The 17,312-nt window shown below is 59.3% G+C and overlaps 1 protein-coding gene across 1 annotated transcript in view; it reads left to right on the top strand.

Annotated features, from left to right (window-relative positions):
• ARG2 (arginase 2) overlaps positions 1 to 17,312 on the top strand; it is a 34,301-nt gene that overhangs the window by 12,752 nt on the left and 4,237 nt on the right. The window contains exons 3-6 of the mRNA XM_029058347.1: positions 6,842 to 7,019; positions 11,000 to 11,159; positions 16,048 to 16,142; positions 16,301 to 16,405. Of these exons, the coding sequence (XP_028914180.1) occupies positions 6,842 to 7,019; positions 11,000 to 11,159; positions 16,048 to 16,142; positions 16,301 to 16,405 (538 nt within the window). The remainder of the gene's footprint in view (positions 1 to 6,841; positions 7,020 to 10,999; positions 11,160 to 16,047; positions 16,143 to 16,300; positions 16,406 to 17,312) is intronic.

The following is a 17,312-nucleotide window of genomic DNA, read 5'->3' as shown; positions in this document are numbered from 1 at the left end:
GCTTTTTCTTCTTCCCGTGGTATTTAAGCGCTTACTAGCTCCTTTTCTTCATCACCCCCGCCCAACCCCGCCCCACAGCGCTTATGTCCATTATCCGTCATTTTTATTTACTTCTATTCATGTCCGTCTCCCTCTCTAGACTCGTTTCGGGCAGGGAACGTGTCTGTTTATTGTTACATCGTGCTCTCCCAAGCGCTTCGTACAGCGCTCTGCCCACCGTAAGCGCGCAATAAGTACTGTTGTAATGAGATGTTCATCCCCTTGATTCTGTTTATTATTGCTGTTGTTCTCGTCTGTCCGTCTCCCCCGATTAGACCGTGAGCCCGTCGAAGGGCAGGGACTGTCTCCATCTGTTACCGACTTGTCCATTCCAAGCGCTCAGTCCAGTGCTCTGCACATAGTAAGCGCTCAATAAATACTGCGGGATGAATACTGGGCAGCGAAGGAATGAGTGAACGGATGTGGGAGCGCCGGGGTAGATGGAAGCTTAATGAGGTCGGACACAGTCACGGCGCTCACAGCCTTCATCCCCGGGTGAGGGAACTGAGGCACCGACGAGTGAAGTGGCTCACGGTCACACACACGGCGGACGAGTGGCGGAGCCGGGGATCGGAACCCGGGGCCCTCTGCCTCTCAGGTCCGCTAGGCCACGCCGCTTTTCTTTTGGACGGAAACCAGACCGTGCTCGGCAGTTAGGGGAGGGACGAGTGGCGGAAAGGTCTCTTCGACGGGACGGACTCCTTGTGACGTACGGCACTGTCTCAGCTAGAAATGGAAAGGGATCCATCTGGGTCAACAGAAAATGGCCCTGCCTCACCGGGGCCCAGATCCCGGGGAGCTTCAGCTGTCTTTATATTTAAGAAAGAGGGATAAATCCCCCATTTTTTTTTTTTTTTAATGGTACTGTGTGTACCAAAAACCCTTCTAAGGGCTGGGGTAGAGACAGATGAGTGCGGTTAGACAAGGTCCCTGTCCTGCGTGGGACTCCGAGTCTAAGTAGGAGGGAAAGCGGGAGAATAATAATGGTGGTATTTGTTAAGCGCTTACTGTGTGCAGAGCACCGTTCTAAGCGCTGCAGGGTGATCAGGTTGTCCCACGTGAGGCTCGAGGTCTTAGTCCCCATTTTACAGATGAGGTCACTGAGGCACAGAGAAGTCAAGTGACTTGCCCACTTAACTGCTGACAAGTGGCAGAGCCGGGTTTCGAACCCATGACCTCTGACTCCCAAGCCCGGGCTCTTTCCGCTGAGCCAAGACTGTGAGCACCGTGTGGGCCAGGGACTCCATCTACCATCAACGGCTTCCATCTACCCCGGCCCTCCCACATCCATTCACTCGTTCCTTCGATGCACGGTACTTATTGAGCGCTTACGGTGTGCAGAGCGCTGTATTGAGCGCTTGGGAGAGCACGATGTAACAACAGACAGACACGTCCCCCGCCCGAAACGCGTCTAGAGAGGGAGACGGACACGAATAGAAGTAAACACGAATGACAGATGATGGACATAAGCGCTGTGGGGCGGGGTGGGGGAGAAGCGAAGCGACTCGACCAAGGAGCAAGCGGTCGGCAAAGCCGCCGTTTCAAACCTCTGACGCCCGGGTCCGTGCTCAATTCGCTAGGCTTCGCTGCTGCTCTGGTCTCTCGTTTATTCCTCGTGATGCGCGTCTCCCCCTCTAGATATAAACTCACCGTGGGCGGGGATCGTATCTGCTGATCCCGTTGCATTTTGCTCTCCCGAGTGCTTAGCGCGGGGCTGCGCACCCGGGAAGCGCTCAGTAAACACCACTGGTCGATCGATTGGCCGACCGAGGTGCCCGAGTTAAGGATCTGGATTTCCACGGCTGCGCTTCCGAAAGCTTTGGTCAAAAAGGATGTCCGTCTACAAGGAGCCTTCCGGGACTCAGCCCTCGTCTCCTCTTCTCCCGCTCCCTTGTGCCGCGCCCCGGGATTAGAACCCACGTCTTCTGTTATCACTCCTGGGATAGAGCCGGGATTAGAACCCACGTCTTCCGACACCCAAGCCCGGGGCTCTTGCCACTAAACCACGCCGCTTAAAATGGGGATTAAGACCGTGGAGCCCCACAGGGGACAGGGACTGTGTCCAACCCGATTTGCTCGTCTCCACCCCAGCGCATAGCACAGTGCCCGGCACGCTAGCGAGCGCTTAACGAACACCACCGTTATCATCATTATTATTATTGTTATCCGGCCACCGCTGCGGGCAGGTGGGGCCGGGGCGGCTCTCGCGGTGGTCTCCCTCCCGGTCACAAGGCCTCGGGACCGCCCGGTCTCGGAGACGGGCGGCCCAAGCGTCTCTTCCTGCCTCCCCCGTCCTCCGCTCGGGCCGTAGTGGAGGCTGAAGCGCTGCAGGGCCGGGGGGAGCTCCCGGGAAGTCGAATCGAGGACCCGAGCCTGCCGCCTCCCCGCGATTCAGCCGGCAGAATGGGTCGTTTTCCTCTCGACACCTTTCTTTAAGTGGCGTCTTTTAAGCGCTTTACTGTGTGCCAGGCACAGGACTCCCGGCGGGAGTCAGACGGGCCTGGGTTCTAATCCCGGCTCCGCCCCACGTCTGCTGGGTGACCCTTCTCTGGGCCTCAGTTCCCTCCTCTGCAAAATGGGGATGGAGACCGGCAGCCCCACGTGGGACAGGGGCCGGGTCCAACCCGATTTGCTTGCGGCCACCCTGGAGCTTAGTAAGGTGCCCGGCACATAGTAAGCGCTTAACAAATGCCACAGTTCTTCTTATTACTAAGGGCTGGGGGGGATACAAGTTAATCAGATCGGACACGGTCCCTGCCCCGGATGGGGGTCCCAGTCTTAATCCCCATTTTACAGACGAGGGAACTGAGGCCCAGAGAAGCAGAGCGACCGGCCCGAGGTCACCCTTGCGGCGCAGCCGGGATCGGAACGCGGGGCCTTCTGACTTCCGGGTCGGCGCTCTGTCCGCTAGGCCACGCCGCTTACGGCGCCTCGGGAGATAACTTCCAACTCTCGGGGCCTCTCCGCCTTGATTTTACAATCGCTTCCCAGCGGGCGTCGAAAGGAACAAAAGTAAGAACCCGTCGGCCAGCGGAGCAGATGCTGTTCCCTTTTCTGCTCTGGTGGCTTCATTCCAGATTTTTATTTAACTCCGCTCATCCGGGTTGGCTGTCAGGGCGGTTCTCGAGGGTGGGGAGGCTTCGAGGCGGCGCGCGATGTTCTCGCTTCGGCGGAGTGAGCCCGGCCGCATTTAGGCCCGTCCTCCCCTGTCGGATTTGATCTTACCGAGAAGGAGATTCTATCCCTGGGTGGAAAGATGATGTACAGACTTGGGCGGTTGACAGGGCTCCCCGGCTTCAAGAGTACAGCCGATTTCCGTCGGACACCTGGCCGTTCCGGCCTTGCTACGTTGGGTACTTTTGGTATTTAAGCCCTTCCTGTGCGTCGGGCCCCGTCCTGGATAATAATGTTGGTGTTTGTTAAGCGCTTTCTCTGTGCAGAGCCCCGTTCGAAGCGCTGGGGGAGATACAGGGTCATCGGGTTGTCCCTCGTGAGGCTCTCGGTCTTCATCCCCGTCTTACAGATGAGGGAACTGAGGCCCAGAGAAGTGAAGTGACTTGCCCACAGTCACGCAGCTGCCGGGGTGGTGTCACCCGAGAGATGAGATGGCCACAGAGCGAGCAGGTGGACATGAGAGGAGCGGAGCGAGCCCGCTGGGCCGGAGGAGGAAGTCAGGGAGCTAAGATAGGCGCGGGTAAGACGACGATGGATTGCTTGAAAGCCGCCGGCCAGGTGTTTCTGGTGGACGCGGAAGCGGTCGGGCGGTCGCCGGGGGCGGGGAACGCGGACCGACGGTCTTCTCCGCGGAACGACGCTCTAAATGAGGGAGGGGCTCTTGAGCCGAGGTGGGCCGTCCCGTTTTCACCAAAATGATCCAGGATTCCGAGCTCGGTCCATTAAAGACCAGTAGCCCGGCCCCATTTCGGGGCACCCGTGCTGATTCCGACAAGCGCCACGCTTACCTCATCAGAAACCGAGTCTCTCTCACAACCCTCCTTGGTGACTTGGCTCAACGTGAGCGGGGAAAGGGTCCGTTGTCGTGTCGCGCTCCCCCACGCGCTTAGCGCAGTGCCCTGCGTGAGGTAAGCGCTTAATAAATGCAGTTGAATGAATGAGTTTGCCCTCTGGCCTCCGAACGCTTTCTCCCCACTTTCCCGGCCGTGCTCGTCGATTTTATTCAGTGGCTCCATCCATTTCGCCGTGGTTCCTCTTCTCGCCCGCCTGTCGTGAGGCAGAGGGGGCCAACCAGTGAGCTGACGTTGAAACCCAGATGAAAAAGTGAAAATTGAGAAACTTTGTAAGGGCCGTCCGTCTTAAGAGAAGCAGCACGGCGCAACGGGTAGAGCACGGGCTTGGGAGTCAGGAGGTCACGGGTTCTGATCCCGGCTCCTCCACTTACCTGCCGTGCGCCCTTAGTGATAATAATGATGATAATGATAACGATGACGTTTGTTGAGCGTTTACTGTGTGCAAAGCACTGTTCTAAGCTCTGGGGGTTGTCCCACGTGGGGCTCACAGTCTCTTGATCCCCATTTTTCAGATGAGGTCACTGAGGCCCAGAGAAGTGAAGTGACTTGCCCAAAGTCACACAGCTGCCAAGGGGCGGAGTTGGGATTAGAACCCGTGACCTCTGACTCTCAAGCCCGTGGCCTTTCCACTGAGCCACGCTGCTTCCTTAAGGGAAGTCACTTCATTGCTCCGGACCTCGGTTACTGCGTAACGATGATAATAACTGTGGCATTTGTTAAGCCCTTACTAGGTGCCGGGCACTGTACTGAGCGCTGGGGTGGAGACCAGCGAATCAGGCTGGACACAGTCCCTGTCCCCCGTGGGGCTCACAGGCTCAATCCCCATTTTCCAGATGAGGGAACTGAGGCCCAGAGAAGTGAAGTTGCCCCAGAGCACTCAGCAGACAAGTGGCGGGGTCGGGATCAGAACCCATGATCTTCTGATTCCTAGGCCCATTCTCTAGCCCACTACATCATTCGTTCATTCAAATAGTATTTATTGAGCGCTTACCCTGTGCGGAGCACTGTACCAAGCGCTTGGAACGGACCATCCGGCAACAGATAACGGGATTCCCCGGCCCACACCGTGAGCCCCACGAGGGACGGGGACTGCCTCCGACCCGATTTGCTGGTATCCACCCCAGTGCTCAGTACGGTGCCTGGCACCTGGTAAGCGCTTCACAAATGCCGTAATCAGTACTATTATTTTTATTATTTTGCGACGTCTTCATTCGGGGACTTCCCGTAGGTCTTCCCCGTAAGCCGTTAGCTGTTGACGAGTGCCGTGATTATTACTGTTGTTTTTATCATTTCGAGATGTCTTAATGGGGATTAAGACTGTGAGCCTCACGTGGGGCGACCCGATGACCCTGAATCTCCCCCAGCGCTCAGTACGGTGCTCGGCACATAGTAAGCGCTTAACAGATACCAACATTATTATTAATTCGGGGACTTCCCGTATGTCTTCCCCGTAAGCCGTTGGCTGTTGACGAGAGCCGTAATTAGTATTATTATTTTTATCATTTTGAGATGTCTTAATGGGCATTAAGACTGTGAGCCTCACGTGGGGCGACCCGATGACCCTGTATCTCCCCCAGCGCTCAGTACGGTGCTCGGCACATAGTAAGCGCTTAACAGATACCAACATTATTATTAATTCGGGGACTTCCCGTATGTCTTCCCCGTAAGCTGTGTTAATAAGAGCTGTAATTAGTACTGTTATTTTTATTATTTTGAGATGTCTTAATTCAGGGACTTCCCGTATGTCTTCCCCCTAAGCCGCGAGCTGCCCGGGCGAAGTGGGAGAGGAGCGAGGGTAGGTAGGAAGGGGAAGAGCCGGGAGGACGAAGTTTCTGCCTGACGTAGAGTTGGAAGGGCCGACTCTTGGAAGTTCGCACGGCGCGGGGAGGAATACGCACGGTGTTCTTTTAGAGGAACGACCCGGGCTCCGGGGTGAAGCCGGGGTCGGAGAGGCCGGAGGCGGGGAGGGCAGCGGGGAGGCCGATGCGGCGGCCTAGGCGGGATGCGGTCAGTGCTTGGATCGGCGTGGAAGGGGAGGATTCTAGAGATGGGAAGACTTTCCCAGTAGGACCGACCGACTCTACGGGACGAAGGAGGGTCGCCTATAAACCGAGATTACGGGCCCGTGAGGCGGGGGGGGACGGCGGCACGGTCCACGGCGAAGGGCAGCCGCGTCAGGAACGGGTCGCAGCCGACCGACGGGACGGGTCTCTTAGCGGCGTCCGTTAAGCGCTTACTCCGTGTCAACCGCCGGCCTGAGCGCCGGGGTAGGTTCAGGTCGATCGGGCCAGACAGAGTCAGCGGCGGCCCACGTGGGGCCCGCAGTCCAAGTTCGCAGGGAGAGGAGGGATTTCGAATGCCCGTTCTGCGGCCGAGGAGACCGAGGCGCGGAGAAGCGACTCGACCGAGGTCGCGAGGCCCCGCCGCTTTCTAGGGAAGTTAGAAAGCTCCCCCAGGGCGGGGAACAACCAAGTCGGGATTCCCGCCGCCTCCCGAATTTCAGCCCCGCGCTTAACGTCGGCGGGTAAATCCACCCCCCCGCCCACCGGCAGATAAAATTCAGCTGAGGTGGAGGATGCCGTTAGTCCGGGACGCCGCCTCCGGCCCGGGCCTCGGTGGTGGGCGAGCGTCGGGGGCCCTCCCCGGGCCGTGCTCTCGGCGGGTCGGGCGGAGGGGGCGGGGGCGGCGGCCGGCCCTGCCCGACTGGGCCGGGGAAGGACGGCGGCTCCCGGCCCGAGGCCCGGAGTCAGCCCCTCCGGTCCGCTCGCTCCCAGGCTGCCGCGTGCACGACTTCGGCGACCTGAGCTTCACCTCGGTGCCCGACGACGAGATCTACAACAACCGGATCCTCAACCCCCGCTCGGTGGGCCGGGCCAACCAGGAGCTGGCCGAGGCGGTCGACCGGGCCGTGTCCGCCGGCCACAGCTGCGTCACCGTGGGAGGAGACCACAGGTCAGCGGAGGGTCCGTCCGGGGAGCCGGGGGGGGGGGGGCGGGGGGGGGCGGCGCTCGCCCTCCGTTGAAGGCGCCGGGGTGGGTCCGAGCCGATGGGGCCGGACGCCGTCCCCGTCCCGCGTGGGGCCCGCGGTCTCCGTCCCCCTCGGGCGGGTGAGGTCGCCGAAGCCCGGGGAAGGGAAGCCACTTGCCCGGGGTCACGCGGCGGACGGAAAGCGGGGCCGGGATCAGAACCCGGATCCTTCCGATCGCCAGGCTCGGGCTCTACCCATCGGGTCACGCCGCTGCCCACCGGCCTCGCGACCTGGCGCCGGGCGGAGCTGCCGACCCAGGTCCCGGCCCGGCTCCGAGGGTGCGTCTCTAGCCTTCGAGGGCCCTGCCGCTCTCCTCTCTTTCATATCATTAAGTGCCGCTGCTGATCGTGGGTAATAATAAGGAGCGGACGAAATAAAAAAAAATAAATCGTGGTATTTGTTAAGCGCTTACTGTGTGCAAAGCACCGATCCGAGCGCTGGGCGGCACAAGGCGATGGGGTCGTCCCGCGTGGGGCTCACGGTTTTAATCCCCCTTTGACGGATGAGGCGACCGAGGCACAGAGAAGTCAAGGGACTTGCCCAGGGTCACACAGCCGACCAGTGGCGGAGCCGGGATCAGAACCCGTGACCTCCGACTCCCAAGCCCACGCCCCTTCCACCGAGCCACGTTGCTTCTCTAACAATAATAATATCGATGGTGCCAAGCACTGTAGTAAGCGCTGGGGTAGATAGAGCAAACGGTGCTCCGCACATAGTAAGCGCTCAATAGATAAATAAATACCGCTGAACTTCAGGCCCAGCCCCCGTCCTTCAGGTAGGAGGGAGAAGAGGGACCGAATCCCCACTTTGCGGCCGAGGAAGCCGAGGCCCGGAGAAGTGAAGCGACTTGCCCAAGGTCACACGGCAGGCGAGGGGCAGGGCCGAGACCAGAACTCAGGGCCCCCGGCTCTTCGCACCGGGCCACGCTGCTTCTCTGTTTCCTAGATCCATCTGTGAAAAAACGAAAAGCCACCGGTGAGAAGGGAAGGGAATCGGAAGCGAGGGTCGTCGTCCCAGTTCGCCGTTCGCCGCGTGGCCGGGGGTAAATCCGGTCAATCCGTGGGCCTAGACTTCCCCGTCTGGGCAACGGGAATCCCACCCGCCGGCGCCCGTCCGGGCTGGTGGCGATCTATATCCGCTCCGCTGTCGGAGCAAGAGTGGTCAGGGGAAGCGGCGCGGCTTCGTGGGAAGGGCCCGGGCTCGGGAGTCAGAGGACGTGGGTTCTAATCCCACCTCTCCCACTCGTCCGCCGCGTGACCTAGGGCGGAGCCGCTCCCCTCCTCCGGGCCCGTTACCTCATCCGGAAAATGGGGGTTAAGACCGTGGGTGAGCCCCACGTGGGGCAGGGCCTGTCCCCGACCCGATTTTGTCGTCTCTTCCCCAGCGCTTAGTACAGTTCCTGGCACGTAGCAAACACTTAACCGATACTATTAAAAAACAAAAGAGATAGACGTGCTCCCTTCCCACAGGGAGCTTACGGTTTAGCGGGGGTGAACTGAGAGAGTGTGGATGGCGCCGATGAGCAGCGTGGCTCAGCGGAAAGAGCCCGGGCTTGGGAGTCAGAGGTCATGGGTTCGAATCCCGGCTCGGCTACTCGTCGGCTGTGTGACTGCGGGCAAGGTCACTCCACTTCTCTGCGCCTCGGTTCCCTCATCTGTAAAATGGGGATGAACTGTGAGCCTCACGTGGGACAACGCTGTACCTACCCCAGCGTTTAGAACAGCGCCCTGCACATAGTAAGCGCTTAACAAATACCGACATTATCATTATTATTATTATTACCCGGAAAATGAGTCGAGGACACCCTGCTGACGGCAAGACGACCCCTCTCTCCACCCTGCGCGAGGTGAGGTCGGGAGGGTCAGCCGGGCATCGGCCACACCCTCGTCCCCGTCCCGCGGAGGGCTCGCGCTCCTAGTTCCCATTTTACCGTCGAGTGAACCGAGGCACGGGGCAGTGAAGTGACTCGCCCAAGGTCACACAGCAGGCGAGTGGCGGAGCCGGGTTGATTCCGGATCGTCTCCCAGGAGATCCTGTAGCAGATCTGCGGTGACCCTTGGGGGTTCTTAGTAAGAGCAGTAGTCACAGCCGCAACAGTAGTATTTATTGAGAACCCACTTTTGAGTATTATAATTATTATTATTATTATTGTATCTGTGCCAGGCCCTGGGATAGACACAAGTTAATCCCTGTCCCACGTGGGGCTCGCGGTCTCGGCGAGAGGGAGAACAGGCATCGAATCCCCATCTCCTGAGGCACGGGGAGGGGAAGCGGCTTGCCGAAAGTCACAGCGTGGCAGAGGCGGGATTAGAACCCGGGCCTTCTGACTCCCGGACCCCTACCCTTTCCGCTGGGCTACGGGGCTCCGCTCGATGCGGTGCCTGCCCTCTGTGCTTGGGAAATACGGAATAGAACAGCGCTTTATTAGCCAATATCTTGCCCGCGAAGGGCTCGCGCTCTACCGAGGAAGGCAAATATAAAATACTTAAGAGGAGTAGTCTAAACAGTTGGATGCACGGTTGAATCAAGAGCAATAGGAGAGGGCTAAGGAGGGGGAGTCCTAGAGTGCCCTGTCGGGGCGATGAGGCCCCGGGGGCCGGGGAGATTAATCGGGGAGGGCTGGCTGGAGGAGGAGAGATTTTAGGAGGGCTTCGAACGGGGGGAGAAACGGAAGCCGGAGGGGAATAACGTGGGCGTGGGAACGGAGCCGTGAGGAAGGAAGGGCTGGAATCCCGTTCGAAATGGGGATCGGGACCGCGAGCCACACGTGGCACGCGGATCGTGGCCAACCCGGTCAGCCGGGGTCGGTCTGAGTAATAGTAAGAGCGCGTAGTAAACACGGAACCAGTACGTTAGGAACAAAAGACCGGCTTGCCCTCGATGGTCACGAGTGACTTTCTTTCAACCTCTTTTCGTTTCTTTTAACATCCCCCTTTTCTTCTGCCTCCCCCGTCCAATCCCCTTCCCGGAATCTCACCGTTGGTGTGAACACGTCTCTGACGTGGCCAGAGGTCAAGGTGTCGCTCCTCAGCTCCCCCCCCCCCCCCCGAGCCCTCAGGACCTTGGGTCCTGGTATGTCAGGCGGCCGCTATCCAGTGGCAAAATGACCAGGGCGATCACCTGGCAATATCCGTGTCTCCCTCTAAGGAGGATGGCAGTAATAATGACGATAATGGTGACGGCGACGTGCTCCCCGTCCACCGGGCACTGTCCTAAGCGCTGGGTCGATGCAAGCTTAATCGGGCTGGACGCAGTCGCTGTCCCACGTGGGGCTCACGTTCTCAATCCCCATTTTCCGGATGAGGGAATCGAGGCCCAGAGAAGTGACGTGAGTTGCCCGGAGTCACGCAGCGGAGGAGTGGCGGGGCCGGGATTCGGACCCAGGTCCTCCGACTCGCAGGCCCGGGGTTTTTCTGTCGGGCCACGCCTCTTTCTCCGAGGATGTCACCGAGTTCTAGATCCAGATACGGGCATGACCGTCCCGTCCCCAGACGGAAGGAGAAACTGCACGGCTTAGAGGCTGGAGCCCGGGCCTGGGAGTCAGAAAGACGTGGGTTCTGATCCTGACTCCACCAACTATCTGCTGGGTGACCTAGGGCGAGTCACTTCTGCGCCTCGGTTTCCTCATCCGTATAGTGGAGATGGAGACCGTGACCCCATATGGGGCGGGGACTGCGTCCGACCCGATTTGCTTGAGTCCCCTCCGGTGCTTAGTACGGTGCCTAGCACAGAGTAGGCGCTTAACCGACGCCAGAGTTATTATTATTATCACTCTTCTAATTATTCCGCTCTCAGACCCTCGCTGGACCTCACCTGCCCAGCCCCCAGGACGGAGTCTGAGCCAGAGCGGGGGTTCTCGTTGGCCCAGCGAGGGGGCTTCAAGGAGGGTCTCTGTCCTTCGCAGCCTGGCGATCGGTTCCATCAGCGGCCACGCCCGCAAGTGCCCGGATCTCTGCGTTCTCTGGGTGGACGCCCACGCCGACATCAACACGCCGCTGACGACCTCGTCGGGCAACCTCCACGGCCAGCCGGTGTCCTTCCTCCTCCGCGAACTCCGGGACAAGGTCGGCGGGGTGGGACCGGGGCCGGGCGGGCCGGGGGAACTCGGACGGCCCCACGGGAGGGTCGGAGGGCGGGCGGGCCGGGGCAGGAGAGATGATGGCAGGCGGCGGACTCTGCCGTAGACGCCGCACCTTTCTTCGGGGCTGTCGGGCCCTGGATCAGCGTCTGCGCCTGGCGGGACCCTGAGAGACGCCGGATTTGCACCGCGGGTACTGGAAACGGTCCCCGTTGTGGGCGGGGAACCTGTCTACCGACTCGGTTGCACGCTTCCAAGCGCTTAGTACGGTGCTCTTCACACAGCAAGGGCTGGATAAATATCGTCATGACAACGGCGGTGCTCGTTAAGCGCTTCACTTTGTGCCGGGCGCAGTACTAAGCACCGGGATGGATAAGAGGTTGGACACGGTCCCGGCCCCACGTGGGGCTCGCGGGCTCCATCCCCGTTTTCCAGAGGAGGGAACTGAGGCCCAGAGAAACGAAGTGACTTGCCCGAGGTCACCCCCCCCGGCAGACGGGTGGCGGAGCCGGGATAAGAACCCGTGACCTCCTGACTCCCAGGCACATCCGAGCGCTCAGTACAGTGCTCTGTACGCAGTGAGTGCTCAGTGAATACCAGAACAGTAATAACGGTGGTATTTGTTAAGCGCTCACCTTGTGCCAGGCCCTGACTAAGCGCTGGGATCGGTACAGGGAGGTCAGGTCGGAAACCGTTCCCGTCCCACGTGCTCGATCCCCGTTTGACGGATGGGGGAACTGAGGCCCAGAGAAGCGAGGTGACCCGCCCAGGGTCACCCAGCGGGCGAGGGGCGGAGCCGGGATCGGAACCCGGATCCTTCCGACTCCCGGCCCCGGGCCGCAGCCACTGGGCCACGCCGACCGATTGACGGGAAGCCCTAGGTGATAACGGTGGTATTTGTTCAGCGCTCACTGTGTGCCAAGCGCCGTTCTTCCGGTAGGCCCGAGAGCCCGAGGGCGACGCCCAGCCCAACCGAGGCGCAACTAGGTGAGCGGGAATCTGCCCGAGTGTAAAGTGGCCAACTCAGCCGGAAGGGGCCCTGCGGAGCGAGGCTCTCCCGGCTGCCTCTGGTGCCTTCTGTTAGCATCTCCCTCAGTAGGTCAGTGACTGGGAGTCAGAGTAATAGTATCTATTAAGCCCTTACCGTGCGCAGAGCGGCGTACTCGGCGCCGGAGGAGAATACACAGGTGGGAATTTGACCTCGTCCCCGTCCGTCGCGAGAGAAAGGAATCCCGCCTCTTTCCCGTTCCCGACCCGCGAACGCTTCCTCTCAGGAGAAGACTCGGAGGCAGACCGAAGCATTCAGAGAGTTACGTTGGCATCGGCGGATTTTTTTTTTCCCCCTTTCTTTGTCTTAGGGTATCTGTTAAGCGCTTACAAGGTGCCGGGTACTTTACGAAGGGCCGGGGGGTAGATGCGAGGTGGGACACGGTCCACGCCCCGCGTGGGGCTCAATCCCCATTTTACAGATGAGGTAACAGAGAAGTGAAGCGACTTGCCCAAGGTCACGCAGCCGCCGAGAGGCTTGAAACAGTTCTGGATTGCGCGTCTGAGAAACTCGTCTCTGAACGAGCCGGCGCCTCACGTTTCAGAGGTCCGGGCGAGGGAGAGGGGAGGTGAGATGTTACGTGGATTAACCTGAGACTGGCCAGAGTCCCATAAGGACTGTACGGCTTCTTTCAACGGATTTTTAATAACAGTAATGATGATGATGTTGGTATTTGTTAAGCGCTTACTATGTGCAGAGCGCCGTTTTAAGCGCTGGGGTAGATCCAGGGTAATCAGGTCGTCCCACGTGAGGCTCACAGTCTTCATCCCCATTTTACAGATGAGGTGACTGGGGCACCGAGAAGTTAAGTGACTTGACCGATGTCGGCCAGCTGACAGGTGGCGGAACTGGGAGCAGAACCCACGACCTCTGGCTCCTAAATCCAGCTCTTTCCACTGAGCCACGCTGCTTCTCTTTTCCTTTTTCCTTTTTTAGGGCAGGCTTCACGGCGAGTTTCATGTCCCCCTGAAATTCCTGGGTGTAAGGTCCTGGCAAATCTGCCCAGTAGCCACCTCCCAGTAGAAGAGCCCCAAACCAAAGCTCTGTCGAGCCAGGACGATACTCTGTCAATCAATCAGTCAGTTAGAATAATAAGGGCACACCGTGTGCAGAGTGCCTGGGAGCGTACGGACGACAGAGTTGGTAGACGGGTTCCCTGGCCACAGCGAGCTTACAGTCTAGAGGCGGAGACAGGCATCGATATAAAGTAAATAAAGGTACGGACGAGGCAGACGTCGATATAGAATAAAGAAAATTACGGTTGTGTCCGTAAGTGGTCTGGGGCTGAGGGAAGGGTGGCAAAAGGTTTCAAGTTCAAGGGCAAGGGGGTGGGAGCCCCTTGCGGGGACGGTGACTGGGTCCGACCCGGTTAACCGGTACCTTCCCTAGCGCTTAGAACGGTGCTCGACACGTAGCAAGTGCTTAGATACCATTTTTAAAAAGAAAAGGAAATGAGGGCTTCGTCTGGGAAGGCCTCTTGGAGGAGAGGTGCCGTCGATGAGGCTTTGAAGGTGGGGAGAGCGTTCCAGGTAGGAGGAGGGAGGACGTTCCGGGCCAGAGGCAGGACGAGGGTGAGAGGTTGGCGGCGAGACGGAGGCACACCGAGTAGGAGCAAAGTGTGCGGGCTGGGTTGGAGGAGGAAATCGGGGAGCTGAAGTGGGAGGGGGCGAGGTGACTGCTTTAAAACCTGCGGTAAAGAGTCTCTCTTTGCTGTGGAGTTGGATGGGCAACCACCGGCGGTCCTTGAGGAGTGGGGAGAACGTGGACCGAATAGTTCTGTGGAAAAACGATCAGGGCAGCAGGGAAGTACGCCCTGGAGTGGGGCGAGACAGGAGGCCGGGAGGCCAGGAAGGAGGCCGACGCAGCAGTCGAGGCGGGATAGGACAGACGCTCGGATCAACACGGTAGGCCGTTAGGATGGAGGGGGGGGGGCGGATTTCGGCCGTATCGTGAAGGGAGGACCGACGGGATTTGGTGACGGATCGACCCCAGGGGTGGAACGAGAAAGACGAGTTGATGACGTCGAGGTCACGGACTCGTGAGACGGGAAGGATGGTGGCGCTCTCTACGGTGTTGGGAAAGTGCGGGGGAGGACAGGGTTTGGGTGGGAAGATGAAGAGTTCCGTTTTAGACAGGGTGGAGCTGTTGGTGGGACGTTGAAGTAGAGGTGTCCGGAAGGCAGGAGGAAATACCAGACTGCAGGGGAGGAGAGAGATCAGGGTTGGAGATGCAGATCTGGGAATCATCCGCAGAGAGATAGTCGCCGAAGCCATGGGAGCGACTGAATTCTCCAAGGGAGGGGAGTGGGTGGATGGAGAATAGAAGAGGATCCGGAACTGAACCTTGAGGGCTTCCCACAGTTAGGGGGTGGGAGACAAGAGGAGGAGCCCGCAAAAGGGGACTGAGGAGGAGCTGCCAGAGAGACGGGAGGAGAACCGGGAGGGGACAGAGGCAGTTAAGCCGAGGTTGGATGATGTTTCCCGCAGAAGGGGGTGGTCCACAGGGTCCGAGGCAGCCGAGAGGTGGAGGGGGGTTAGGAGGGATTTGACAGGAAGAAGTTCTTTGAGACGGGCGAGGAGTGAAGGGGAAGTGAAGGAAGCCAGATTGGAGGGGGTCAAGGAGAGGAATTCGAGACGGCGGGTGTGTTCCGCGCGCTCAAGGAGTTCGGAGAGGAAAGGTGGGAGGGAGCCGTGGGGGGTCAAGGGAGGGTTCTTCGGGCTAGGGGGACACGGGCGTGTTTGAAAGCGGCGGGGAAGAAGCCACTCGAGAGAGAACGGTCCAAGAGGGCGGTCAAAGAGGGGACGGGAGTTCCGATGAGGTGCGAGGGGATGGCTTCGGAGGAGCGAGAGGATTTTGAGAGGAGGCAGGAGATCCCCTTTTAAGCTGTTTCCCCGTGGTGGCTTCCTCTCTAGACTGGAAGCTCATCGTGGGCAGGGAACCCGTCTACCAACTCCTCCGTTTCGTTCTCTCCCGAGTGCTTGGTCAGTACGAGCCGCCCTTTCCCCTCCACCCAAACGGCTATCTTACTTGTACAGGCTCCCACAATATCCCCGCTGGATTACCGTGTCAGCCTCCTCTCCGCTCTCTTCTTCCTGTCTCTCCCCGCTCCGGTCTGTTCTTCGTTCCGCTGCCCGGATCCTCTTCCTGCAGAAAGGCTCTGGACGCGTCCCTCCCCTCCTCAAAAACCTCCCGCGGTTGCCTCTCGACCTCCACACGAAACCAAAACACCTCACTCTTGGCTTCGAGGCTCTCCGTCCCCCCGCCCCCTCCCACCTCACCTCCCTTGTCTCCTTCTCCAGCCCGGCCCGCACAGTCCGCCCCTCTGCCGCCCACCTCCTCGCCGTCCCCCGTCGTCGACCCCCGGCCCACGTCCTCCCAGTGTCCCGGAATGCCCTCCCTCCTCACATCCACCAAACTCTCTTCCCCTCTTCAGAGCCCTTCTGAGAGCTCACCTCCTCCAGGAGGCCTTCCCACACGGAGCCCCCCCCCCCTTCCCTCTGCTCCTCCTCCCCATTCCCCTTTTCCCGCCCTCTGCTTTCCCCCTTCCCCTCAGCACTGTGCGTATTTGGATATAGTATTACTCTGTTTCGTTAATGAGGTGTGTATGTCTCTGATTCTGTTTATGTTGATGTTTTGTTCTTTTTGCTGTCTGCCTCCTCCGCTTGGACCGTGAGCCCGTCGTTGGGCAGGGATCGTCTCCATCTGTTGCCTAACTGTCCCTTCCAAGCGCTTGGTACAGTGCTCCGCACATAGTAAGCGCTCAATAAATACTACTGAATGAACGATTCCCCGATTCTCGTCTCAACGTGTTCCCTTCCCGCCGCAGGTGCCGCTGCTTCCAGGATTCTCCTGGGTCAAGCCCTGCCTCTCAGGTCCCGATCTAGTCTACCTCGGTCTCAGGGACGTGGATCCCCCGGAACAGTAAGTAGGGGAGACCCCCAAGGAGCCGCTGCCGCTTTTTATTGCTTCCCCCCGTGGGAACTCGGCTCGCGGCGCAGGCGCCCGTCAGAAAGGAACGGAGGGCTGGGCCCCAAAACACTCCATTGACGGAGAACTCCTCTCTCTCTGTCTTCCCACAGTTTCATTTTAAAAAACTATGACATCCAGTACTTTTCCATGAGGGACATTGACCGCCTTGGGATCCAAAAGGTCATGGAGCGGACGCTGGACCAACTGGTTGGCAAGTAAGAAGCGTCGACCGGTTCGTTAACAGTAATGACGACGACGAGGAGGAGGATGATAGGAGTGTGGGCCCCACGTGGGCCGGGGACCGTGTCCATCCTGATGAACCCGTATCTACCCCAGCGCTTAGAACGGCGCTCGACACGCAGTAAGCGCTCAACGGGCGCCCCTGGGATTATCGCAGCGGCGGCGGCCGTTTAGACGCTTAGCGTCTGCCGAGCCGTACGCCGAGCTCCGGAATAGTATACGGTGCGGTCGGATCGGACACGGTCCCCGGGTATTTAGTCCCCATTTTACAGATTCTTATTGGGATCTGTTAAGTGCTTACTGGGTGTCGGGTACCGTACTGAGGCCCGGGGTAGATGCGACCTAATCGGGGTGGGCACGGGGCCCGCCCCGCATGGGACACGGTCTTGATCCCCGCTTTACAGATGAGGTGACCGGGGCACAGAGATGTGACTTGCCCCCAGTCGCACAGCAGAAAAGTGGCAAAGCAGGATCGGAACCCAGGTCCTTCGGAGTCCCAGGTCTGTGCCCTATCCACCAGGCCACGCCGCTCCTCGCTTCTCGTAATCGGGGTCATTTCGGAGCGCTGATGATGTGGTTAGGACCGTGCCGAGCGCGGGGGTGGATTGAAGGGAATCACGTTGGGACGCGGTCCCTGTGCCACAAGGGGCTCGTGGTCTACGAGGGAGGGAGGACAGGTGCTGAATCCCCGTTTTACAGATGAGGAAACTGAGGCACAGCGAAGTCATGTGGTTTGCCCAAGGTCACGGCAAGAGGTAGAGGGACCAGCTCTCGGTCCTGTGCTCTTTCCTTTAGGCCACACCCTTTCTCATTCGGGAACTCTCACACCTATCGGGGGGGGGGGGGGGGCACTAATAATAATTACGGTACTTGTTAAGCGCT

Source organism: Ornithorhynchus anatinus, chromosome 1 (genome assembly GCF_004115215.2).
Source record: "Ornithorhynchus anatinus isolate Pmale09 chromosome 1, mOrnAna1.pri.v4, whole genome shotgun sequence".
Lineage (NCBI taxonomy): Eukaryota > Metazoa > Chordata > Mammalia > Monotremata > Ornithorhynchidae > Ornithorhynchus > Ornithorhynchus anatinus.
This window is presented reverse-complemented; position numbering and strand designations above follow the sequence as displayed.